Below are 27,282 nucleotides of genomic sequence, written 5' to 3' on the forward strand. Positions count from 1 at the left end.
CATCTGAAAGACCCCACAACCACTCAACACCTTTATGATGGGATCTAAATTTCAGCATGAGTTTCAGAGTGGCTAAGTGATATTCCTAAGCATAAATCTGTTTTTTCAAGATTTAAAAATAAATTCCTCCTCCTGATAGGAGAAACAGATTAATATTATGGCATTTTATTTCTGTCCACCAGTCTGGATTCAATTATGCCTGCTTCTTCTGGTCCAAAATGCACTGGCCTCCTGTGGCTTTCTCAAGACTCAACGCAGGGTGGTCCTAGTCTCAACAATGAATATCTTTCAGTTTTTAATTTAAGTAGGGTTGATACATTGGATGGTACGTCGTGGTACCTCCTCAGGATGTGCAGACTTCCAAATTTAAAAAATGTCAGCTCTTCACATACCTAACATTCAATATCGAGCGAGGCACAAATGACAAACTCTCTCGCAAAGGGAAGAACACAGGAGCAGACAGCCACTGCTGTGTCACGGCAGCTCTGAAATCCAGCTGAGGGTTTCCTGTCAGAAGCCCCTCCAGGGAGGGCAAGGAACATCTAGAATGCAGATGTACGTTCAGGAGTGGTTTCTTCGTCCATTCTTCTTTGTTTCTCAGTTCCACTCCCTGTATTCATCCAGCTACCAACAAGACTCTGCTCATGTCTCCCCAAGAGATGACAGCATCTGAAACTGAGCTGAGTTCTGAGACCGCTTCCCTCCTACTTTTCAAAACGTATACTATCTCTGTCCACTTTACTCCAATCAACTGATTTATCACTATAACGATTTTTAAAATCTCGTGGATTTTCTTTGCATTCACCTTCTATCTCTTCATAATTCTTTTCCTGGCCAGTTTGTCTCTGTTTGAGATGTGTCTGTGCACAGGGTAGTACTATGTCAACTTTTCACAAGCTAGAGTCATTTGGGGAGAGAGAACTTCCATGGAGAAAATGCCCCCATCATATTGGCCAGTGGGCAAGACTACGTTACATTTTCCTTGGTTGATGACTGATATGAGAGAGACCAGCTCAGTGTGGGTGGTGCCACCCCTGGGCAGATGGTCCAGGGTGCTATAAGAAAGCAGGCTGAGCAAGCCATGAGGGGCTAGACTGTAAGCATTGTTCTTCCATGACTTTTACTGCAGTTCCTGCCTCGAGGACCCTGCCTTAGTTCCTGTCCTGACTCCCCTCAGTGATGAACTATTACCTACAAGTATAAGATAAGATAAACCTTTCTCCACAAGTTGTCTTTGGTCATGGTGTTTTATCACAACAATAAAAATTCTAAGACATCCAGGTCACTGTTCACAATGCTCTAAATATTATTTACTTACTTATTATTTTAAGTTTTATTATACTTTGTAACTTAACAAAATCTCAACATTTTTAAGGTCTTCCAAAGGATGATATACTTTAACCTATGTTTTGTTTTTTAATTCATTATTTGTTTTATTTTGATAATGTAATGCTACCTGAGAGACTAGGGATGCAGATATTTTATTCTTCAACCCAGACAATCCTAGACCCCGGTGTTTCCTATAAATTCTACTTCAACTTGAGCAGTTATCATCGACCCTTTATCTCCCTTGTCAGACACTTTCAACACTGCCTACCAGTTTCCTTGTGCATCAGACATACCCCGTCTTCCAAGTTACTGCAGGTAACGGCTACCTTTGCTACCACATAACATTGTTACCTGTTTTCTACCTGCCACAGCCCTGTCCACTGACATTTCCACTCCAATGTCTTGGCAACTTTATCTAGCATTTTCCTTTCTGATTTTCAAGCTTGTACCAGCTGCCTTGTCCCCAAATCAGTGTCACTCTTTAGGTTGTGTTCATGGAAGTATTCTGTGTGTGTAATTTCTTTTTATTGGGTTTTTCTCTTCTCTTGTTTAACAAACCCCCCTGAACTTGATGACATTAACAATCATTTCATTTAGATGACAGCTGTGAGAGCATGGAAATAGCTGGAAGTACAGTCTAAGCCATCTTCCATCCTGAGCTAGCCCAGGTATCTTTGAGTTAGCCCAGGCATCTCCCCTTGAGGATTTTTTGGTGTGTTTGCTTTTGTTTGTTTTTTGTTTTTTTCTTGTACTTGTTAGTGCTTTGTCTGAAGGTATGTATGTATATACTTCATCCATGCCTGTGGAGGCCAAAAGAGGATGTCAGATCTCCTGAAACCACAGTTACAGATGGTTGTAGGCCACTGTGTGGGTACTGGGAACCAAATCTGGGTCCTCTGCATGAGCAATGAGTACTCTTAATGGCTGAATCATCTCTCCAGCCCCTTCCTAGAAAGTGTGGCATCACAATTCCCGGTAGTATATTGTTGAGTAGTAATTTCCTGTGAAATAAACATTTGGTCTTGGAGGAAAGCTCTTTAAGGCACAGGATATTCTAAAGGGAGATAAACATTCCATCCTGTTTCAAAGAAGCTCATTAAAGTGCTGGATGTTCCAAAGGGAGATGAAAGGATCTATCCCAAATACTCCCTAAGCTCAGGAAGTAAACAGCACAAAAGCTTCAGGAAGCCCCTGAAGTTGAGCAGATTCACTATGCTTGTCCTATTCACAAGTGTCTACAAGCAGTAAGAACTGTTCAGAAACACTTTCAAAGGAGCTGAGCTGCCCTAGAAGATTCTTAGACAAGCTGCTTTAAAGGGGCACAGACCAGTTGAGTCACCTGGAAGTGACAGAGACCAGCCAAGCAACCTGGAATAAGGTTCAGACCAACTGAACTACCTGAAAGAGACACTCTCCAACCTGCTACCATAGACTTGGTTATGAAACTGCTTTTGATTTCATTTCTGCTGTTAGAAGTAATCCCTCATACATACTCCTATAAATGGCCCCAATAAATCTCACTGACTGACCAAGATGGACTTTGATAGCATCTGTACTTTGAATCGTCATTGGTTCCATATCTGTGATGAGCATTTGTTGCTATCTCCCCAGGAACAGTGTCACAGAGCAAATATCCTGTCCCAGTGGGCAAATACTTCCCAAGCCCATTGATAAGTGCAAATACATAGCTAAGCACAGGTTTGGGGAAAGATTAACTGACTAGACTAGACCCTTGGTAGAAAGAAATAAAAAAGATTGTGTACCTTTGGTCTTAATCCTTCATCCCCTCATTTCTCCCTTCTCTTCACAAATATATTAAAAGATGTGGAGCCTGTGTCTTTTAACACAGCCCCCCAACAAACCATAACCTTGGTAAACTATTGCATGGTCCACAGCCATGATTTCCCAGCTACAAAAAAAAAAAAAAAAAAAAAAAAAAAAAAAAAAAAAAAAACACTGAGAGCCTTGGCTCAATGAGAACTGAAACTTTTTACACATTTAAATGATATTTTACCCAAGTCAAAACAATGAAGACTAGGTTCCAATTATGAGGGAAAAGTTCAGCTACTCTCAATTTACATATATGCAAAATTATCCTCCTGGCTGTTGCTTGCGTTGAGTTTGGTTTTCTTACTCCTTAAATTGCTTCACTCACCGTATCTATTTCCCTAGATTCAGCTCTTTCCACAAATCTTGACTTTCCTTTGATTTCATCTCACTTTTTGCTTTTTTTTTTCCCCTCAAGATTCACATCACCAGTCTCACAGAAACAGGGAATGGATCCTTTTCATCCATCATAGATGCTAATATTTATGATCAGGAAAAGAACAAAGTTTCCAAAGTACCAATTTATTAGGTATTTGTTGCATGCCTACTATGTGCTAGATTTTGATGATACAGTTCTACTTGGAAGTAGGTGCAAGGTCCCTGTCTTGAGAGGCAGGTGTTGATCCAAAGCTGACATAAAGATAACTAAGTACAATTATGATGACTCCTACAAGGGAAGCATACAGATTATTAAAGCCACGTATGAAAGCAGGTCTAGCCTGTTGTAGAGGTTTCAAAGAGAACTGCTGAATTTCCCAGTAGCATTTCACCATCAAAATGAAGAATGATGAGAACTTAGCCCGGTGAAGGTGATGATGAGCAGGGCTGGAGAAGGTGTGCAAAAGGAGTTTATCTTTGAATTACAGAACACTGGACAGGTTTCTTGAGCACAGATTCTGAGCCTGATTCCTTCTTTGTACAACAATGAAGGTTGTCATATCTGTTCCTTATCATTCATTTGAGTAATGAGGTCTTAATTATGTGTGTAACATTTGTGTGTGTGTGTGTGTATGTGTGTGTGTGTGTGTGTGTGCATGCACGTGCTCACACATGCACAGATGCACAGGTGCAGTGTGTGGATGAAGGTTAGAGGTCAAACTACGGTGTTTATCATTTGAGTAATGGAGTCTTATCTATATGTGTAACATTTGTGTGTGTGTGTGTGTGTGTGTGTGTGTGTGTGTGTACTGTGTGTACACATGCATAGGTGCACAGTGTGTGGATAAGGTCAGTGTGTGGATGAAGGTGTTCATCCACAGGCACTTTCTGCCTTTTTTGTTGAGACAGGGTCTCTTTTTGGCCTGGCACTTTGCCACATAGGATCTATTTATCTCCACCTCCCATCTCTCCATCACAGGGATTACAAGCATTCACCACTGTTCCTAAAGTTTTACAAGGTTCTCAGAATCAGAATTCAGGTTCTCATGCTCCTCATGCAAGCACTATACAGACTGGACCACTTCACCAGCTTCTAGGTTGAAATTTATTTGTAAAAAATGCTAACATAGTAGTTGGTACATCAGCAAGCACTTACTACATATTAGGAGTGGTGGTACTATCTAAAGATTGATGACCTGGGTTTGAGTCCTGGACCTGCCAGTTACCTAGCTGGGTAGTCCTGGGAAAGACATCCACCTTTGTCCTTTCCCTTTCTAGAATTGCATTACCTAAGCTCCTGCCCCTGAGATGGATGGGAGGGCATACATAAAGTTTTAGGACAACTCTTGGAGCAGAATAGTTATTGCATAAAAGTTAGCTTGCATTAGGAAAAAAAAAAAGAGAAATCCCAAGACACCAAATAAGCATTGAGAAATTATTCTGTGGCTCCTAAGGAAATTGAGACTCAAAAAACGTAATGAAATTCAAAAGTGTAATTATTCCCTGTTTAGGTAAGGGATTGATTGCATGATCTGAAGTTCAGGCATACTGTTTGTGATTCCAAGTTCACTGTATGAATAATCCCCTAGATGCAGTAAAATCTGCCTTCCTAGAACCTCAAGGAAAAGTTGTTGGCTAACTGGCAATAATGTTATAGTTGCCAATAATGTCCTTCATCCCCTAGAGATTAAGAAAGATGAATTTTCTGAAGACATTTCTGAATGCCAGAGAAACCATTAGAAACTTATGTCACTGAATTTTTTACATCAAAATACTTTAACTACAGCACTAGGAAAATTATGTTTTTGAACAGAAAATAAGCCTCATACTTGAATATGAGCAGAAAGACGTTGGGGAGGGGGACACGCTGGCTCCTGAAGCTCTCATCTTCTAGAGACAGACAGAGCTGTTCAACTCCAAAACGCATTGTCAAGATGCTCCATGTAACAAGAATTACCAGTGTCAGATGATGACAGAAACACGCTGCAGTGTCACGCTTACCCAGGTCTATCTGACTCCACATCTCTGATTGTGTCTGTCACATGATTGCTGCCCCTCAGGATCACTTCAATGTGATTCTCGGAACTTCTCCAAGAGGTCAAGCTAGGCCTGGTGAGGGATACTAAAATGCACAAGGATTTTTAGGATGGCTCTAACTTCTCAGAACTGGAGAAAAACACTCAGTAAGACCAAACAAATCCTTACTATTCCATCTTAGTACGATTCCCTTTTGTCTTGGTTTCCATGACAACTTGTATTTATTGCTCGATTCCTGTTGTATTTGCTGAGGACAAGTGATTGTTCAGGTAGATAGGAGAGGGAAGCCACCCAGAAAGCAGCTGGTACAAAGAGTCTTGATTTATTTTTGTGAACATTCTCTTAAAATGTCTGCCTTCGTGGTAGTCATAATCAAAAAGAAAAAAGCTAATGTCAATAAGATGATTAGGATGAGGAAGAAAGAGGCAGAGGGGGATATGCACAACTCACCACCCCCTGCATCTTCTCCATGCCCACCCTCCCTAAATCTTCCCCATGCCCACCCCTCTCTGCATCTTCCCCATGCCCACCCCTCTCTGCATCTTCCCCATGCCCACCCCCTCCGCATCTTCCCCATGCCCACCCTCTCCACATCTTCCCCATGCCCACCCCTCTTCACATCTTCCCCATGCCCACCCCCTCCGCATCTTCCCCATGCCCAGCCCTCTCCACATCTTCCCCATGCCCACCCCTCTTCACATCTTCCCCATGCCCAGCCCTCTCCACATCTTCCCCATGCCCACCCCTCTCCACATCTTCCCCATGCCCCTCCCTGCATCTTCCCCATGCCCACCCCTCTCCACATCTTCCCCATGCCCACCCCCTCTGCATCTTCCCCATGCCCACCCCCTCCGCATCTTCCCCATGCCCACCCTCTCCACATCTTCCCCATGCCCACCCTCTCCACATCTTCCCCATGCCCACCCCTCTCCACATCTTCCCCATGCCCACCCCTCTCCACATCTTCCCCATGCCCACCCTCTCCACATCTTCCCCATGCCCACCCTCCATGCATCTTCCCCATGCCCACCCCTCTCCACATCTTCCCCATGCCCACCCTCTCCACATCTTCCCCATGCCCACCCTCTCCTCATCTTCCCCATGCCCACCCCTCTCCGCATCTTCCCCATGCCCACCCTCCATGCATCTTCCCCATGTTCACCCTCTCCATATCTTCCCCATGCCCACCCTCTCCACATCTTCCCCATGCCCACCCTCCCTGCATCTTCCCCATGCCCACCCCTCTCTGCATCTTCCCCATGCCCACCCCCTGCATCTTCCCCATGCCCACCCCTCTCCACATCTTCCCCATGCCCACCCTCTCCACATCTTCCCCATGCCCACCCCCTCCACATCTTCCCCATGCCCACCCCTCTCCACATCTTCCCCATGCCCACCCTCTCCACATCTTCCCCATGCCCACCCTCTCCACATCTTCCCCATGCCCACCCTCCCTGCATCTTCCCCATGCCCACCCCTCTCTGCATCTTCCCCATGCCCACCCCCTCCACATCTTCCCCATGCCCACCCCCTGCATCTTCCCCATGCCCACCTCTCTCCACATCTTCCCCATGCCCACCCTCTCCACATCTTCCCCATGCCCACCCCTCTCCACATCTTCCCCATGCCCACCCTCTCCACATCTTCCCCATGCCCACCCCTCTCCACATCTTCCCCATACCCACCCCTCTCCACATCTTCCCCATGCCCACCCCTCTCCACATCTTCCCCATGCCCACCCCTCTCCACATCTTCCCCTTGCCCACCCTCTCCACATCTTCCCCATGCCCACCCCCTGCATCTTCCCCATGCCCACCCCTCTCCACATCTTCTCCATGCCCACCCTCTCTCAGACCCTCTCATTTTTCTGCATCCATGCCTGCTCCTGTCACTGAACAGATGCACAAGACAGGCACAGGCTGACTAGCAATGTATAGTATATGCCAGGGACACCACCATGAACTGCTGCCAGTTACACAGAGTTAGACCCTCTCTTGTCTCTGATCCTCTGACTCTACCTGAGAGTTTACTGCAACATGGAAAGTATCAGCTGTCAGCAGCACAGCCCATGGGTGGGCGATTACACGGCTGTTAGCGATAACCCTCAAGCAGTAAGGAACGGGCATCCATGAATCAACGCTCCATCTTCACACAGCCTTGGTGGAATACTTCAGAGGGTATTGACCAGTTCTTCAGAGAGCTAAATTGTTCACAGGAGTAATCCATTCACTAACATACCTGAGAGCCTCCCTAGCTTCTCCTCAACTTTCCTAGCTCCCCACATATGTCCTGAAATTAATTTGAAATTAATTTCTAAAAAAAAAAAATTCTCAAATTGTCATCGCAAAACCTGCTTTAAAGTGAACCTAACTGAAAATATTAAGGTACCCCTTCCTCGGTATCAGTGTCTCTGTCGATCAATAGTTACTAATATGCTAATGAAAGCAAAAGTAAGTTGATACTTTGAGGGTCTGCTTCACTGCGGGTTTGGTTCCATCAGCGAAACAGAACCTCCGTGTGCCCACTTCAGAGAGTTAACTGCAGGACATCTGAGCTTCAGCAGCCATTTAAGACAAAGGAAGAAAAGGTTAAGACGGCCCCAGCCAGGGCCACGTGACTCTCAGTCGCACACTGGAAAGCACTGCACAACTCAGGGCCGCTTCCTGCTCACTGCTTGACCACTGGAGAACACCATCACTGTCCTCCCCACCTCCCACGCTGTGTGGGAGCTAACGCCTTCATCTAGAAGCAGAAGAGGAAAAGGGTCGTGAAACAGTGTAGCTTTGGGTTGATTTCCTCCATAAGATTCAGAGTGGACTGCAAGAAGCCGGTGGTCACAGTTGGAACAGAAGGCGCAGGTAGAACACACCCGAGAAGTCAGAACCCAGGGTCAGACGGTGCTGGACAAACAAGGGAAACACCTTACTACCCAATATCTAGACAGCACAAAGACCATCATGTACCATCCTTTTTTAGGCAGAGAGATTCTAGTCCAGCTAGAATCAGTCTATGGTAATTTGGATCTGAACATATGTTTTCATTCACCTCAGTCAGATGCCCCTAACTACCCTCTTCAGTCCTGCATTTAGGAAACATCTTAAACGAATCCAAGTCTTAAATCATTCTCATCACTGCAGTCCAACATGCCAAGACCTGCTCCTTCTGCCAGGTTCCCTATTTAAGTTATATCTCTACAGGAGTGTGGGGAGCCTGCACCCACCTTTTTTCCCCAGGGTACTCTTGAGGAGTGAGGGATAAGAGATTTAGATAGAAATATAGAGGGGGGAGAGAGAGAGATAGAAACACAGGATAGCCTCCAGAGGGCCTGGATCCTAATCCATTGGCCCCTTCTGTTGCTGCTAAAGGGCTTTTTTAAAGGAATGCCAAGGGGTGGATGGAGCAAAAGACCTCCCCCAGCACAGCCAAGTGCAGACCCTTCCAAAGACCTGGTGACCATGCACGTGGTCAATCCATCCCCTTATGCAGCCCTGCTGGGTAAAGCAAGCTCAGATCTCACCAGGAAACCTCTGTGGGCTCCCACAATGGAGTGGCATTTACTTCTGGGGCTACTTTGTGTGATAAGAGCTGACTCAAGTTCTACTCCAAGCAGGATCCTGTGCAGATGGACGGACATCTGCAGCTTTCAGCATTTCCCTCCGTGTGCCGGCTGCCTCCACAGGTATCGTTTGCTGGCTCTCCCCACTTGGGCTTTGGTTTTCTTTACATTGAGTCTCTTTTTTCTCCTCCCATCTCTGGTCTGTCTTTCCATTCCATGGTTGGGTCTACTCTCTTCCGTTGGGTATCCCCTCCAAATCATAGTTGAAACTCCCCCACCTTTCCCTCTGGAGACTATTAACACTCAGAGGCCCGTTAATCACATTAATAATCCCTCAAGCCAGAAAAACCTGATACGAGAATATAAGTGAATGGATTCGTGTCAAATTTCATATTTTTCCATTTGCTTCATCACGCCTATAATTTCTTGCCTGAATTCTCTGATGAGAAGACCCAGTTACCTCAAACCAGAAAACTGAGTTTCTGACATGCTTTTGTTTCTGTGTGATGTGAACACTGAGCAAAGAACTAGATAGCCTTCCTACAGGCAATGTGGTGACACCACAAAGGTGCACAGGACAACTGGGCTGAAAGCAAGATGGAGAATGAGAGAGAAGCCAGCAAGATAACAGAAAAAAAAGTCATGTCCTAAAGGACAGGGTGAGCCCTTGGTTCAGGAGCACACCCAGAAAATAGGACCATATGTTCATCTGCCACAAAATCCAGCGTTCAAGGCCAAAAGTACAATACAACATCAGGTGAGCCAGGGCCACGTCCCTGAGGTACGGCCTACGTGAGGTCTAAGGCCTCCGCCCTTGGCTCAGACATATAACCACAGAGAGAGAAACAGAAGAGAACTTGAGGTTTTATTTATTTATTTTTTTAATTCCAAGCAAGCCAGAAAATTTCTAGAAAGGCCCCTTTAAATTACACAACTAAATTTAAACCAGATGGGACATTTAATTACTTTGGTTTTCTCCTTTTTTAAAATAGGAAATAAGCATGGCATAGAAGAAAAAATGATTAATAATAGGCAGAACTGATTATATGTTTCCTGTGCAACCAATTTGGAGAATCTCTCTCTCTCTCTCTCTCTCTCTCTCTCTCTCTCTCTCTCTCTCTCTCTCTCTCTCTCGTCAAAACACACAAAATTGCAAGCCTTTTCAAGGCATTCATGGCACTTCTGAGGGCTGAGATTCAGATTCTATATCCGTGTCCTCAGGAATGCTATCAACTTGTCACGATGTTTTTCTCCCTTCCAAATCTGTGGTTTGGGCTGTGATGTATAATTGATGCTAGCAAGACACCTTCACTCACAGCTTCCTAAACAAGCTGATGCTCAGTGAACGCACAAGAGAACCACCTTCCCTCCTTACACTCAGCACTACCTCACCGTGCCTTGCTCTTCTGAGCATGCCCAGTTTCCTTATCCTCAGCATCAGTGTCTCAATGCCTCATCTGTGCCTACATCTAGATGTCCGACATCTCCAACTGTGCCCCAGATCTGCTGATCTTTTTCCTTTCTTACGTGTCTAGGGTTCGTGCCTTACGTCTCGGTTCCGACTTTCACACAGTTGCTGCACATCAAGATGCTGCAGGGCCTCTCGGGGTCCCCTGTAGCCTCGGTATCTGGACACCATAGGCCACTTTCCATTCGGCAGCATCAAGCCCTAAACATGCTGCTTCTCCTCTTCCTGTGTGCGTAAGTTGAAGGCCTTCCCCATCTTGATGAAGCGCTTAAGCTGTCGCAGGCAATCTGTACGTGGAGGCTTGCCGTCACTGCGAACATGAATTTCTTTTGTCTTTCCTAATTGCACAGACAGATGATTTCCTTTTCACCTCAGCACAGGACCCTTTCCTCTTCAACATTTCAGCAACCTACCTTTCAGCCAAAGGAGGCAGCTTGTAGCTTCTTTATATATCGCATACCTGCACTTCCATTTCACTACTTTTGTAACTGTCATTTTTAATTTGCAATTTTGTAATTCCCTATGAAATATATGAGGGGTACTTGACATAGCACTGTGAAACTGGGACCTCCAGTCTGATACCCCAGGTGACTCCTGAGAGACCAAGAGGCAGGTCCTGCAGACAGTGTAAATATAATTGGAAAAAAAAAGGGGGGGGGGGGTCATTCACATTCCAGCAGGTGGAGAACAAGGTAAGATTTCCTCACAATGATTAGTTCCAGTGATTTTCATTTAATGTTTGGGGACTGAGGTTGACCGGGGTGAGTAAAACCACACAAAGCAAAATGCTACCAAAGAGAAAGTGCTGCCTCTGGGCATTCTTCTCTGAGCTTTGCTATCTTCGATCCCCTGCTTAAAACAGTCTTTGTCCTGGACTGGACTGTAATTCCTTATGAATTCCAGGTGATCACTCTAAGATATTCACAGAGTCCTCAAAACTGTGTTGTTGTTGTTGTTCTGAAACCAAAGAAAGTCATTTTGGCCCAGGCCTCCAGCCCCAGTGTGCTCTTCCTTCTCCAATCCATGTCACAGCTAATCATAGGAAAATGTCACAGAGAGGGCTCAGAGGTTAAAAGTGCATACTGTTCTCACAGAGGCCCTGAGTTTGATCCTCAGCACCCATTTCAGGAGATTCACGACAGCATGTAACTACGGCTCCTGGGGATCTGATGAGCTCTTCTTGCCCCCAGGGCACCCACATGTGGAATTCACCCACACTGTCACATAATTAAAAATACTAAAAACAAATCTTAAAAAAAGAAAAGGAACTCCCTAGTTGAAGCTGGGATGGTAGTAATGTACACAGAAAAACCTAGTGTGGTGGTCTGCTCTTAGAATCCCAGCACCGGGAAGGTAGAGAGAAGATACCTAGGACTCCCTGACCAGCTTGATGAGTTGTAAGTTAATGAAAGATCCTGTCTCAAAAAAATACAAGCAGCTCCTGAAAGATGACATGGGAGGTTGGCTTCTGCCCCACCCCCCACAATGTGAATCCACATGTGTGTCCACACAAGAACTCTGCAGTCACCAGTGTGATGCTCTTGTTTTTCTGTAACTCTAGCCTTCAGTCCCCAAATGCAGGCACTTGCAAGATCAGGTTAACTCTCACCAATGACTTGCACAGGTCACAGTCTTTGTGTTTCTACCTCCCAAGCCTTCAGTTCTCTTTCCTTCCACCCCTCACTTCCAGTTTACCTTCACACTTCCTGGGGAATTGTCTTCTGAAGTTAGACATCCCATGGCGCCTGTCACCTGCTTGTCCCCGACCTTTGATTTTCCCCATCCAGTGAAGCATGGGGGCCTAGCATGGCGTAACAGGCATGTAGTATCAGGGCATGCTCTATCAGGGCATTCTCTATCAGCGCATGCACTACCATCTCATTCTGACCCCTCTGTCAGACTTGCTTGAAGTACATTCCTCTTCATACCCTACGTTCCATTATTCCACATTAGGGCTGCCAGACTGAGCAGTTACACAGACAGACTGTCCAACTGAACGTCAATATTTGGCACATACTTAGATACATATTACTTGCTATTTTCTACAAATACATTTTCAACAAGTATCTGTTCCCTACCTGGCGGCGTAGATCAACGCAGGAGTCACCAGATGTATGCTACACTTAAAAGCCCATGAAAACTCATTTGTGCTTGTTTTCTCCTCAAGTGGAAATCTTCACCACACCTCCCCCTTCATTCCATCGAATTCTTAGCAATAGATGTGATCCAGCCCCTATGCCCTCCTGGGACAGGCCTCAACTACTTCCCTGTATTAAGATGAACTTAAGGCTGCCCCATCCTCTTCTTATTACTGTAAGAGATGGAGTGAGGCATCAATTTTTGCCTCACATAGTAAGGCCAAAATATTTATTTTTCAAGAAGCAGTGTCTTAGTCAGGGTTTCTAGCGCTGTGACAAAACACCATGACCAAAAAGCGAGTTGGGGAGGAAAGGGTTTATTAGGCTTACACTTCAGCATTGCTGTTCATCAGTAAAGGAAGTCAGGACAGGAAACTCAAACAGAGCAGGATCCTGGAGGCAGAATCTGAAGAAGAGGCCTTGCTTCTCATGGCTTGCTCAGCCTGCTTTCTTGTAAAACCTAGGACCGGCAGCCCAGGAATGGTACCACTCACTATGGGCTGGGCCCTCTCACACTGATCATTAACTGAGAAAATGCCTTACAGCTGGATCTCATGAAGGCATTTCCTCAACTGAGATGCCTTCCTCTCTGACGACTCTAGCCTGTGTCAAGTGGACACACAAAACAGTCAGTACAAGCAGATTTAAAATTTCTCTAACAAATGGCATGAAGAGTTCTTTCTGGGTCATGATGGGAAGTGAACTCTCAGGAGAAAATTTACTTGATTATCTATCCACCTTGCCTAGGTGGGCAAGGGATAAAGCTGGTGGACTTCGAGACAAAGTCTCATTGTGTGAAGATAGCACCACCTCATGGTTGAGGCTGCTAAACTAGTAAGACACCAGAGGACCTGGGAACAAAGCAAAGGGACTGTGGAACAAGGAAGGAGGAGGGTACTGAAGGGACATGCTTGTTAAATAATGCCTGGGAACTGGGAACAGCAGGGAAGAGAGCTACAGGCCCACACTTGAATCCCTTTGAAGGCCAGGGATGGCTGAGTTCGGCTCAGTCTTCTTCTTCCCTTTCTGAACTGGAAAGGTTTTTGGATTGCCACCAAACTATTTTAAAAGTTGGACCAGTCCACTCCCAACACGCGTGTGCAGTGTGCACTTGTATGAGGAAGAGTGGGTGAACCAGCATCTGGAATGGAGACAGCATCCCCTCCATTCTGGTCACAAGCTGACCAGACACCTCCTCAAGGGAGCCTTGGGTTCCTCAAGGCCTTTCCACACAGATGAGATCCTAGCAAAAAAAAAAAAAAAAAAAAAAAAAGAGGGGGGTGGTAGATGTAATTACAGCTTGCCCCGCCCCTCAGAAGCTAAGGACATACTCACAAGACTCTGAAGTATAAAAAAGATGGAAGCAGCCATGTAGACAGCTCTGTGTAAGCATTTACCAGGCCTGCCTTGTTTGACAAGGATGATTCGTAGAGAATGTCAATATGCTGAGCTAAATAAAATTGCATTGCCAACTCTGACTGAACAAGTTTGTTACTAGAGATCACGTGAATATGTTTCTCTTCCCTCCCGGAGGCAGGCAGGCTTTTGTTTCCAATTCTCGGCCCTTTCTGGCAAGAAGAAGCTCATAAGATTTTGTTTGACCACTGAGAACAGAGAGTTGCCAGAAGAATGAGAGACTAATAAAATCATAAGCAGTTGAATTCCATTCATTTTATTGCCTAATAAAACAAGGAAAACTTTTTCTTCGTGGTTAGGTGTTGAGAAAAATGAAAGCAACACAGCTAACTGAAGTGTGAACCCTCCGAACATCCAGGTCTCAGACTCGTGCCAACTGATGATGCCCAGAAGGACGGGACTGACTGGAAGCCAGAGCCTAAGGAGGCTGTGAATGGCTGAGCACAGCCTTGGGGAGTGGACGTGTGGAAGGAGCCACCACTTGAGAGCAGGCCACGTAGGTGGTGAACCAGTTCTGAGGCTGGGACCCTCCTTTCTGAACTGGATGTTTAATCCAATGTAGTGTGTAACTCAGAAGGGAGTGAAAACTCACTTGTCTGAATTACAACATGTCTGTCATCATTAGTCATTGCTTTCCTGTGTGCTCTCCACTGTCTGGCCCCAGTCCACTCTGGTATCCTTTGACAGAGGTCAAAGACTGTAACTAATGAGACTTGGTGTAAACCTTCACATTGTCACAGGCTGAGAACAGGGCCAAGATTTCAGATCACATCCACAAAACAACAGCAGTGTTGCTGGTACTGCTAGTGTTTCCTGAACACCCATTGTAAAGCAGGCACCTGCCGCTGGCCAGCTTCAAAATGTCTGTGCTCTAGTGCTAAAGGAAAGGCTGAGCACGTTGCTCAAAGCTGAAGAATTTGAAGTGTGAGCCCATTCTAAGTACAAGCCTTGCCTACCAAGTAGGTACCAGTTCCTAAAGCCGGCTCTGAATAGGGACTTCGCAAGCTTAACAAGAACCCACGGGGTGGGGACCATTCTATCAAATTTATCGTTTAAGAAACTGAGGCTGGATAAATTGATCTAACTTACCACTAGTAAACAGTGGCATTCACACTAAACTCAGTTGGAAGGTCTTTGGGTTAATTTCTAGAATATTGGTAGGTATGACAAAACGAATAATTCTTTAGCTTCTAGCAGAGATGTTTGTGTGCTTACAGAAATTTCTGTGATCCCATAAAGCCTGCTAGATGTTTCTGATGTTTTGTTTGGTTCTGTTTTTACACAGAGTCTCAGTAAGTAGCCATGACTGGCCTGAAATTCACAATGTAGGCCAGGCTCGTGGTCAATTTACAGATCTGCCTGTCTCTGCCTCCGGAGTGCTAGGATTAAAGGCGTGTGCCAACACACTCACCTAAGGCCTGGTTTGAATGAGCTTTCTGGCTTGCCTTTGTTCACAGTCTGGACTGGGATGAGAATAAGACCCTCAGTCAGTCTTGTTCCATATTTAAGGGAAAGCCAAACACTGTGGGAGTCTAAACAAATACCTAAAATTCAGATAAAAATCCACATGGAACAAAATATCAGAATTATAAATAAAGGCAGGCTGTGGTAACTTATTTTATAGCCTTACATAGCTATGTGACTGGAATGGTCTGTTTCCAATTACCTGCAGTTCTCTGGTCTGTGAGCAATGGATCCCAGCAGTGCCGGTTTACAAGGGCTGATGATGACCTGTGAAGAGAGTGGACACCTCCAGTCTTCTCTGCAGTAACGCTCCGATGATAAAACTTGTATTATTTTTTTAACTTGGTTCAAACACCAGGATAGTTTAATAAATATTTATAGAAACAATCACCCTTCCTTTTGCCTCAGAGTCCAACATGGAATGACATTGTCAATGACTAATTGTATTTTATATAATCCCCATGGGTATGCTACGAAATGAGTGACTTACGCCCACTCTGCCATGGAAGTCCTAAGGAACATTTTGACAGAATACACCATGTGAAAGCAAAAATTTTGTTTGGATGACAAAAATGCATCCTTTTCTTGTCATTTACTATTCATGTACACTTTCCACAGTGACCATGTGTTTGGTACCTGCTTGTGTAGTGTGTAGTTCCAGGCCAGTTGTAGACACCTGTGCCTTTCAGATACCTGAATGTGTTCTCATCTGTACTTCTGCATTACAACCTGTCCATTCCATACACCAACTCTTACTCCTCCAGTAACCATCTCTCTGTGTGCGGTAAGTATATTTTAGTGCATGCTCCTGGTCAGCTTCCAGCATTTGCCTATTCAGATTAGAATCTGAAGGAAGACTATATGATGACGTGTCCTTGACACGCGCCTGTTATCACAGGAGGTGGTGTTATCACCCCAAAGGTTTGCTGCTGCTGAAGAATTTCTACATGTTAGAATCTTTTATAATACAATACTGATATCTTACCCATGCTGCTTTTCTTTTTTTATAGTATTCCATGTGCTAGTCCAAGCCTAAATAGCAATAAAATTCCAAGTTGGTGAGGACTAAATGAATGATGCTATTTTAAATTCAATATATTCTAGCTGTATCAAGTTAATTCTGGTTATCAGAAAAAAAACATTTTTTTCTCATTGTAACAATTTGCATGAGACTTTACTGATTATAAGAGCATCCAGAATGCCTCCCAAATTTTCCAGTCTTTTACTTTTTCATAACCTATGTTGTTTGGCTGGGATGTTTGTTTTCATGGATCCACCAAGATGCTCTGCCCGCCAGCTAGAGAACCCTTTGGTTAGGACCCTCACTGCACTTCTCTGTCCAAGTGTGTCACACTCAATGTCTTTTCTCTCAGTTCTGATGTGTTAGCAGGGTTGAGAGAAAACAGCCAGTCCTGCTACATCCGGGTGAAAGATTGCTGTGGAGTTCTCAGCTTTGTTCTCCTGTCTAAGCTTTCACTTTTTAAACTTTTTAACCATACCATCTTATTAATTTACCTAGTTAGCAGGTCCAGAGCTCAGAACAATATATTCTTCCTTTTAGTTCGCTTTGAGAGGGGGATAGTTCAAATGTACTTTTGCTTCAGAATTGAAGATGTCAAGAGTTAAGACGTAGATGACAATGACAGAAAGCAGTGTGGTCTTTGGCTTGGTCCTGAAGCTCACAAGCTTCAGCTTTATCTTCTAGGAAATGATACAGTGATACTGTGAATCCCCACTGTGGATAATGGTGGTTAGTCCAGTCCCTGGACCAAATTATTTTTAAGCCCACCTTTGGTGTTCACCAAAAGTATCTAATTTACATATATCCCAGCGTAAGTCTAAAAATCACTAGTCCTTGTGTTTATTTTCATTGGCATTATATCTGTTTCTTAGTATTTCCCTTGTACTCTAAACAAAGAGTAGAGAAAAACAGAATGCAAGCAAGCAGATAAAATAACCATCCTAGGACTGCTCCTAGGATGCCTCACCTAAGCACGGGTTCTCCTAGCAGGAACAGAAGAAACATTCCTTCCCAGAGGACTCAGAAACCTTCACAAACTTAGTGAACTTTGCATTGCATCTGTGTAGTCATTCAACTTGAGAGAAGAGCCCCTGGTTTTCCATGACTAACATCATCACTCGTATTATTGATCTTAGTAGTGATAACTGCACTCGTTCCCAGAGTCCAGAAATATTCCTAGTGTTGAAATAAGCATCTAACTGCTATAATCTCATTGAATCCTCTCAGATCACCCTATTCACTATCTATTTCAGCTTTGTAGAGGAAAACCTTAGCTTGGTTAAATAATCTGCTTAGGGCCTCATGGGTAGTTAGCAGATTGAAGCCCTAACATCTAAATAAAGAATTTGCTCATGACCTTCACATTGTGATAGTTCAGAGGCAAGCTTCCCCTTCTCTGTGGCATTTGTGCATTGACTAGGAGCACTGGGTTAGTCAAGAGTTCAGATGTTTGGAAGTCTAGTTAGAGTTAGGAGGCAGAGAAATGTTCCCACAATAATTCAAGTATAAATTCTCCATGTTTTAAGAGTGAAACACATAAAAACCAACCAAGCAGATAAAAGCACTCTGTAAATGACATTCCAGTTCATTGAGTAGACAAAATGTTCCTAGGATGTTAAAAAAAATATATAAAGTATAAATGAGTTTATTTCAATTAGTTTGTACCCCGCAATATCTCAAAAGTGGATCTAGAGATCAGATCAAGTTCAAGATTTATCCTTACCTTTTGCTAAAACCCAGAACAATGCACATCATTATCTAGCTTGGGTCAGACAATTTCAAAATATTTTATTACTATTCATCCATCTTATTAGCATTAATTATATTTGCTATGACAAGCACTGTTTGTTAAGGAGTTCTGTGCTTGTGAAGCATTTTGCCTCCTCAAGTAAACTGAAAACAAAAGACAAAGGGGAGGAGCCTTTTGGCGTGCTTCTGTTACACATTTATTTATTGTGTACTTTAAGCTTCAGGGAGAATAACAAAGCATGCAGGGGGAAGCTTTTTGAAAACACAGTTGGTCAATTTTCCTTGTAGAAGATAGGTACTGACTATAATGTTGACCAACCGCACCTCAAGACCCGCATCTTGAAATGTCCAGCAACAATCTCAGTTATCACTTGATATAATTAATGACACAGTTTTCAGAGTTATATAACTTTATAGTTTCCTAATAAAGAATTCCAGACTCCATAAATGTCAGTAGCTGACGAGGTCTTGGGAAGAATGGACTTGCTTGCAGATGTGCCAGCTAGATGTTATGATAAGACACACATTCCTGGGTCCAGTAACGTTAGCAAAGAGGCAAGAGTGGACTAATTGCACCTTACGGTCTGGCATTAATGCTTGGCTGCCAAAGACAGTCACGTGAAAACTGGTTCCTTTGAGGGGAAAAAAATGTATTGACGCATTAGGGACTCTGAAGAACAGCAGGTGCCCAAGTGTGGCACCAGTGTTCCCCAAGCGTAACAAACAGAAGGATTAAGAGTTAGTTTTAGACCAAGGAACTACAGTTATGCATGGGTGCTCTTGGCAGTCATTAGAAAATATGTTAGTTAATGAGAGTCAGGGAAATCCCCCAACCATCCTATATGCTGGGCTCTTCTGTGAATATCCACCTTGCCTTTAAGATTCTTAAAATGTTTTCTTTCTTTCTTTCCTTCTTTCTTTCTTTCTTTCTTTCTTTCTTTCTTTCTTTCTTTCTTTCTTTCTTTCTTTCTTCCTTCCTTCCTTCCTTCCTTCCTTTTCTTTCTTTCGTTCTTTCCTTATTTCTTACTTTCTCTCTTTCTTATTACTAGAACATTTGGAAATAACTAAAAATACCAGGTTTAAAGTCTGATAACAATATGGCTCCTGGTAACATAGTATTTTAGATAAGTCTCACTTCAATTCTACACTGTGAAAAACCCTGAATCACTAAAAAAAAAAAAAAGGCCATGGGGTCAAAGATTTTGTTGTTGTTGTTTTGTTTTGTATTAATATTTTAATTGTTTTATGTAATGGGTATAAATATAGCAGTGGCAGTATTTGGCGCCTACTGGATACTTAAAAAATACTTTTAGATGGATAAAGAAATGATCAGGCCACCGTAACAGTTATGTGCAAATTACTGTAAAATAAGGGTTTCTTTAAGGAAATGTCCTTGTCTCAAAATCATGGACACTAAGTATGTCCTTAATTTCCTTCATGAAATTTTGCTCAAACTGGCTCTTTTTGTCATAAGTATTTTATATGTTTTTAAAAATTCTTCCATATAATATATTTTGATTATGTTGTTCCCCTTCCCTAACTCTTCCCAGTTCCTCCCCACCTCCCTATCCAGTCAACTTCATGTTCTCTCTCACTCTCTTTCTCTCTCTCTCTCCCTCTCAAAGTCAAACAAAAGCAAACGAAACCAAAAGGGTGCCAAAAGAAAAAAAAAAAAGAGTTAACATAAGGCCCATAAAAACATGGTGTCTGTTATGTGTTGGCCAACTATTCCTGGGCATGGGGCCTGGCCTGAAGTGTAGTTGATATAACCAGTGACACTCCACTGGAGAAAAATAATTTTCTCTTTGCCAGTAAGTATCAATTGCAAATAGCCTCTTGGTAATGGGTGGGACCCTGTATCCACTTTCTCCTCTCAATGCTGAGACCTCCATCTGGCTTAAACTTCTGAAGATCCTAAGCATGCTGCTATAGTCTCTGAGAGCTCATCAGGCCTGATGTGTCTGGAAGACACTTTCTTGGAGTCCTCCACCACCTCTGGCTCTTACAATCTTTCTGCCTCCTCTTCTGAAGAGCTCCCTGAGCCATGAGGGGAAGGGTTTGATGGAAACATCCTATTTAGGACTCAGTGCTCCAAAGCCTCTCATATTGTCCAGTTGTGAGTCTTTGTGTCTTCTTATCTAAATATATCTCAGTGACATAGCACTTGACTAGCATGTGCAAGACCCTGGGCTTAGTTTCAAGTACTGCCAATAAATGAATGAATGAATGTATGCTACAACTACTAAAGTATACAAATAATAGATAGTATGTAAACAGTAATGTTATTTCTGGGAGTGCTGGCATGGGTTTCCAATGCCAGCACCCAAGAACTGAGGCAGAAAGATAGGAAGTTTTAGGCTTGTCTTGCCTGCATAGACAGATCCTGTGAAAAACAAACAAAATAGAAAACAATTACAGGTTATATGACTCAAAACTTCTTTGTGCATGCTAGAGAAGTGCCCTGCCATCCACCTTCTGCAGCCCTTGGCCCAGAACATTTCACTGTAATTTTCATACAACTTGCTCACACCAGGGGCAATGATATGAGTGGAAACTCTAAAGGGCCCACATATTTCGCTACAGAAAGGAAATAAATTTGCTCCTCGAGCAGAGGAACATCTTACCTTCCAATGTGTGTGTGCCACATATGTGACCTGAAAATGCCCAGTGTAGGATAAGGCATGAAACCTTTGGTTTCTTCTCTTCTCTTGTTCTCTCCTAGCAAGACCCACTGGTGCTGTAACTCACAAAGCTTTCTGGGGATATCTGTAGAACTCAAGAAGGGCTAAAGAAATATCTGAGCTTGCCCAGGATTTGAGACAGAGACTTTTATCTTTGAAAAACAAATTATCAACTAGGTGTAACTTCCTCTAGAACCATTGCTGGGCTCTCTAAGCTATCCGAGTCACCCCCTTTTAGAAGGCATGCCTTAAGACTCTTAGGGCACCTGTCTTTAGGCTCTCTAGAGCCAGAACCTATAGAATATACCTATAGTTTTGTATGAGTGGGAAGATTACGGTAACTGGTTCATGTGATTATGGTGGCTGATAAGTTTCACAACAGATTTTTTTAACAATCTGGAGACCCTGAAATAGCAGCAGTGTAGCTCAGCTCAAGCCCAAGTCTGTTGATACAGAAAAGTCAGTGCTGCAAGTTTTGGTAGGAGGCTAAGAGTCTGAGAGCCCAGGAGGATGCTGGTCAAAGATTCAGAGTCCCGTGGCTGAATAGCCTTGAGTTCTAATGTCCAAGGCAGCAGAAAAAAATGTCCATCTCACGTCTCAAAGCAGAGCTCAACTCCACACGAGTTCTCTCCAGGCACCTGGCTGAGTGGGTCTATCCACCTGTACTGAGGATGGAGCTTCCCCACCAAGTCCCTTCAGAATCACATGCTATCTTCCTCTGGGAACATGCTCAGAGCCAAGTCCAAAGTCATGCTTTACCAAGTTTTTAGGTATTCCATTATCTAGCGAAGTTGACACTTATATTAACAGCATCAAATTACACTGAAATTATCAGTGCACAGCTCATTCCCCCACTCAGCTGGGTGTTTCTAAAGAAACCATGCCTTGGGGTTTTCACCAGGGTTGGCACAGTACCTGCAGTTCAGTGGCGCTCGGTCAATGTTCTCTGAGTGCACTGTTCCCTCTCCGTGTCGCCTTGAATAGCTGGATAGTTAAAAACGGTGACCCTCCTCTTGTACATTAACACACACTATTTGGAAACGACATTTTAACAAAAGACACCTTTGTTTTTCTCATTATAAAACTCTTGTCTGCAATGTCAGGATGCACCTGAGTCACTCAGGCCCTTAGCTCCAGGTTAAAGAGACTCAAACAGAACGATCTTAAGCCAAATGAGGAATATGTTATGGATATACTAACGTGTCTCATGGAACTCATAGACAGGAATGAACCTAAGTGGTGACAGTGAATGTGGCCAGGACTACAATGGTGCTCACTGGCCACTTGCTAGAAGCATATCTCTCTCTCTCTCTCTCTCTCTCTCTCTCTCTCTCTCTCTCTCTCTCTCTCTCTCTCTCTCTCTCTCTGTTTGTGTGTGTGTGTGTGTCTTTCTCTCCCCGCCCCCCAGGAGCTTCACTTAATTACCAGTTCGCATGAGGCAAGGCACAGATGTCAACAATGTTTAAGTGGACATATTTATACTTCTCAAGCCAATGAAAATTGATTTCAAGTTCCCAACTCCCCAGGAATTACTCCAACTGGCCATCCAAATACAGCTGGGGGTAGACTTCAAAAACAGGGTCAGAGACCTGGAAAGATGGTCACAGAGGTGTCCCCATGCTTCCAAATGCTTCCATTTATAAAAGAAAACACATGAGTAAAGTAGAATATTTCTGATGCTTCAATGAATGGTTTCTATAAAGATAAACTTTGAAAAGCAAATGTTTGCATTTATTTCTACTAATCATTCATGGTACCAGTAGAAACTTCTCAAGGAAAAACATGGCTGCTTTGTTTAAAAATAAATTTATTTTATTCCATTATAACCTCAACAGTCTATATAAACAACAACATAGTATATGCAAGAACAATTACAAAATATACTCTGAAAAGACATGAAAATTCTTGAAATTCTTTCTAGATATCAGAATTTCAAGAGACACCATAAAAAGTTTCAGATAAAAATGAGTTTCTCAGCACTGACTTCTTTAAAGAGATTGCATTGGTCAGCCAACTAGGGACCAGGAGAGCAGAGACACTTAACAGGATTGATGGTATTTTTAAATGTTCTAATGGCCATTTATTTCAGGCCTGTTTAGCATCAAAGAAGACCGGAAAGAGAAGGCACACTCGAGCCCATGGAAACATTAGAAAATAAAGCACAAATCTGAGTCCGGTTGGGTAGTCTTGTTTCAAGGATGGCCATTCAGTCACAAGGAAGAAAATCCATTTTGAGACATGTACTTTCCCTTAGCTATTATTGGCAGGTGAGCTATTCCTTCATTAGTGAAACCCCAGCCTACTTCCAAACACTGTGCTAAAAGAACATACGGAACCCAGGCTTTTGTTTAAATCTATGGAATCTCTTTTGTAAAGTAAAATTTACAAGGATCCTGACAGGCAGGAAGCACCCCTGTCTGAGGACATTTTCCCATTGGCTTTTGTAAGTGACCCGGTTAGTCAATACAGAAAATTCCATGTTCTGTAGAATACTGACTAAATATAAATTTTATTTTTTTTTATGCTTAATATATTTTCTGCTAGATAGATCACATAGTCAAAGGAACATGTGGCAAAATAGTTCAAATAATAGATGCCATGGTCAGCATGCCATGGCATCAAAAGTCACCTGAAAGCAATCATGCATGCATTGGAATGGAGGCTGTGGTCACATATGGCCACATATGGTCAGCCGCACCATCATTGATACTAACAGTCTCATACAGTGTTTCTTATACTTTACTGAGTATAAATACCTACCAGGGGTTTAAAGAACACCAGCCACTTACTTTTTGTTGTTGTTGTTTTGTTTGTTTGTTCGTTTGTTTCGAGACAGGGTTTCTCTGTGTAGTTTTGGTGCCTGTCCAGGATTTCGCTGTGTAGACCTGGCTGGCCTCAACCTCACAGAGATCTGCCTGCCTCCGCCTCCTGGGTGCTAGGATTAAAGGCGTGCGCCACCACCGCCCAGCCAGTCATTTACTTTTCCATCTATATTTATTACTATAATTATGGAACAAATCTGTTTGTTTTGAAAATATAAGAATTTACTCATGCCACTGAGACTTTATGGAAAAGCAAAATAATAATAATAATAATAATAATAATAATAGAAGTCAACTTTCAAAAATCATGATGATGACATCAGCATGGCCATGATTCCATATTCTGTGTTAATGTGGGAAAACTGCCCTACCACCTCAGAATCATAGCAAAGCACAATCCAGAAAGAAATCTTGGGTTACATTATTACAGGAGCCCAAATTAACAACAATGATAAGAGCGCCAGCTCTGAATCTGGGTCCATCTCAGTTCTGACCCCGTCAATTCCTCCATCTCTAAGTCTAAGTGAGATTATTTAACTTTTGCATATATGTGAATGAGAACAGAAATATGCTCTCTCACAGACTGTGGGAGGATAAAAGCAAATAATGTATTCCAAATTCAACATACAATAAGTGTATAACACTGGTGAGCCCTATTATTGACTCAGTTCTTAAAAATCTAACCTCTTTCCCACTTCTCTTTTATTTGACTAATAATCCTGGCAACCAAGCTTATTTTTAAATGTCCCTTCTTTTTAATGCTGCCTCGCCAGGTCCTCAATTATTAGACCGTAATAAAAAAAAATATTACTAAAAACAATAAGAAACAACACAAAGTTACAAATAAAAATAAAAAGGTAAATACAACATTTAAACATTCATTTCTGCTAGCTGTTTTCCTGAGACACGTCCTGTCCATCTGCAAATGAGCAAGGTGTTTTGCAGCTCGCCACCAGCTCCCACAGGGTAACTTTGTAACCTATGAGAATGAAGAAAATAAGAGCAGCAACTTTAAAGTACTATACAATAATTTCAACAATATTAGCCAATCCAGACTCGGCATTTGTGTTTGGAGTCATTAGCGTTGTCTGTGTAAACGAGAAGAACACTTAATTCCTCATCAAGTGTTACTGTTCGCCATTGGCGACTGAGACGTCTGTGGGCAGGAGTGTCACTGTCACAGAGTGTTATGGAAGGGGACTGCTTTCCTATGCTGAGGGTGAACAAGGAAACACCAGGCCGGTTTGCTCCCAGCCTCTCCACTAACCTAGAGGAACTGGCCAGGAATTTAGCCAGCCCTGTGAACAGTTTAGCAGAAAGAGAGAAATTGTATTTCCTAGAGGCGCCACCGACTGTGGAGCGACCATTCATGTGGGTCAACACACTGCTTTAGTTTTCAAATAGTCTTGGTTGGATTTCCTGCCATCATAACGCAAATCACCCTCACTCACTTCTGCTGGTTGTGCTCTGTGAGCCCCTTGCAGATTTTCCGAGGGGCTCCTATTACTGATTACAGGCCTGGGACTCCACTCCACTGTCGATTTGTTCTGGGCTGTGGCTATCCAGTGGCAGGCTTGGGCTGAAGATTTGAAGCAGGGACACTTTGGGGCATTTGTTTACTTTTTCCCATTGTTTAGGTTTCAGCAGTGGCTCTTTCTGCCAGAACAACTGCTCCCACCTTGAGGGACACCAGCTAATGCTCGCCATGGCACCACCGCGTATAGGGCATTCAGTGACTTCTTGCTGCAACCAGAGTCGGGTGTCATGGTGGTCTTCCTAGACTCTTGGGAGAGTGACCTGGCAGTACTCTTATTAGAATATCTGCTTAAATAAGCTGAGCGGACCTATGACTACGGTTGGGATCCTGACTCACAAACACTTCAAGAGTTGAGAACTATGCTTCACGTATACTAAATTCTCCATCACTATCATCTTCTTCTTTTTCACATTGCTATTGTTGTTATATTTCCTCTCTTGATAATGATATGTCTAAATTAAAATACTTCTTCTTTTACTCAAAAGTGTGGAAGATAAAAATATACAAAATGAGCATGGCAACTATGTAGCCCTGGGATGCTTATTTCTGTGGTAACACACTCAAGATGAGGGAAAGAATGGAATTGTCCTTTGAGAATAAAACTGGAATTAATTATTTTAGCCTGATTTAACCAAGACTAGCTATTTGCTTCTATTTTCCTGTGTTATTATGTCATGATTCAGTTATGACAAAAACTTTAGTTCCCATAAAGAAAATGAATTTATCTTTGGATGTTTGTATACATAACCCAATTCCAATCAATGATTATTATATATAAATAAACCTCAATGCACCACTTACAGTCACCAGGCTTCCCATCCACTATGCTCAGCATACTTACCATTAAGCAATATTGGTCTCTTGAACATCTTCACTTATGGGAGTTTTATCTTTACCCAGAGTTTCCATGTTCTCTTCCTTCCTTTTTTTACGGTGTTTCCGAAGAGGACTTCAAAAATAACATGTTAGAAATTAGTCCGAATATGTGAGTCTATGTCAATACATAAATATTCAGTAAGAGAGCCTGTGACCATCTTTCTACACTATTCAGCATGTGTAAGTTCCTTTTTATCTTACATCCACTGGCTTCTCTTTTGTTATATATTTTTTGTAAGTTCAAGTGCTAGCTACTACAGACCATATACATATTGATGTTAAGTAGGAAGAATCTCCTACCTGATTATTGAGAGAGCTTAGTAGGCAGAAGAAAATTTTTCATGCCAAGTTATTGCACAGGGTACAACAATTAGCTCTACTCGATGTAAAGAAGAAGCAAGGGGGGGCTGGGAGCAGGCATATGAAACTGGGGGAGCGATAGTAGCCCCCGGAAACATTACTAAAGTTCTAGGCACATTAATGAAGAAACTGATTTAATATTCCAGGCTGCACTCTAGTTTCCTGAATGTGTGGTTCAAAATTAATATAAAAGAATCATTTCCCAGCTGTGCCCAACTCATCCTCTGCCCTAAATGTGACATTAAAAACATTCCTTTCAGCCAGAAGGTGGTGGCGCATGCCTTTAATCCCAGCACTTGGGAGGCAGAGACAGGTGGATCTCTGTGAGTTTGAGGCCAGCCTGGACTACAGAGGGAGTTCCAGGAAAGGCGCAAAGCTACACAGAGAAACTCTGTCTTGAAAAACAAAAAAACCCAAACAAACAAAAAAACAAAAACAAAACATTCCTTTCTACCATAAAGTACAAAAACTCAAAACAATCTCTCAATTTAATAGCTAGGATTCCTGGTTTAAATCATCTGGTTTAATACTTGTATTTTACAGAAAATACAATCCAGTTCAGAGACATTAAGAAATTTGTTCAAAGTCTCAAAAATACATAATGGTGGAGCTGGTCAAATTTA

At 42.9% G+C, this 27,282-nt stretch overlaps 1 protein-coding gene across 1 annotated transcript in view; it reads right to left on the minus strand.

Moving 5' to 3' along the window:
* Positions 1-24,343: 24,343 nt before the first annotated feature.
* The window catches only part of Btc (betacellulin), a 54,354-nt gene continuing 51,415 nt past the window's right edge, over positions 24,344-27,282 (minus strand). The window contains exons 8-9 of the mRNA XM_006993508.4: positions 26,265-26,372; positions 24,344-24,865 (exon numbers count right to left, since the gene is read on the minus strand). Coding sequence (XP_006993570.2) covers positions 26,267-26,372 — 106 coding nt within the window. The 3' untranslated portion in view covers positions 24,344-24,865; positions 26,265-26,266. The remainder of the gene's footprint in view (positions 24,866-26,264; positions 26,373-27,282) is intronic.

Source organism: Peromyscus maniculatus, chromosome 10 (assembly GCF_049852395.1).
Source record: "Peromyscus maniculatus bairdii isolate BWxNUB_F1_BW_parent chromosome 10, HU_Pman_BW_mat_3.1, whole genome shotgun sequence".
NCBI classification, from domain to species: domain Eukaryota; kingdom Metazoa; phylum Chordata; class Mammalia; order Rodentia; family Cricetidae; genus Peromyscus; species Peromyscus maniculatus.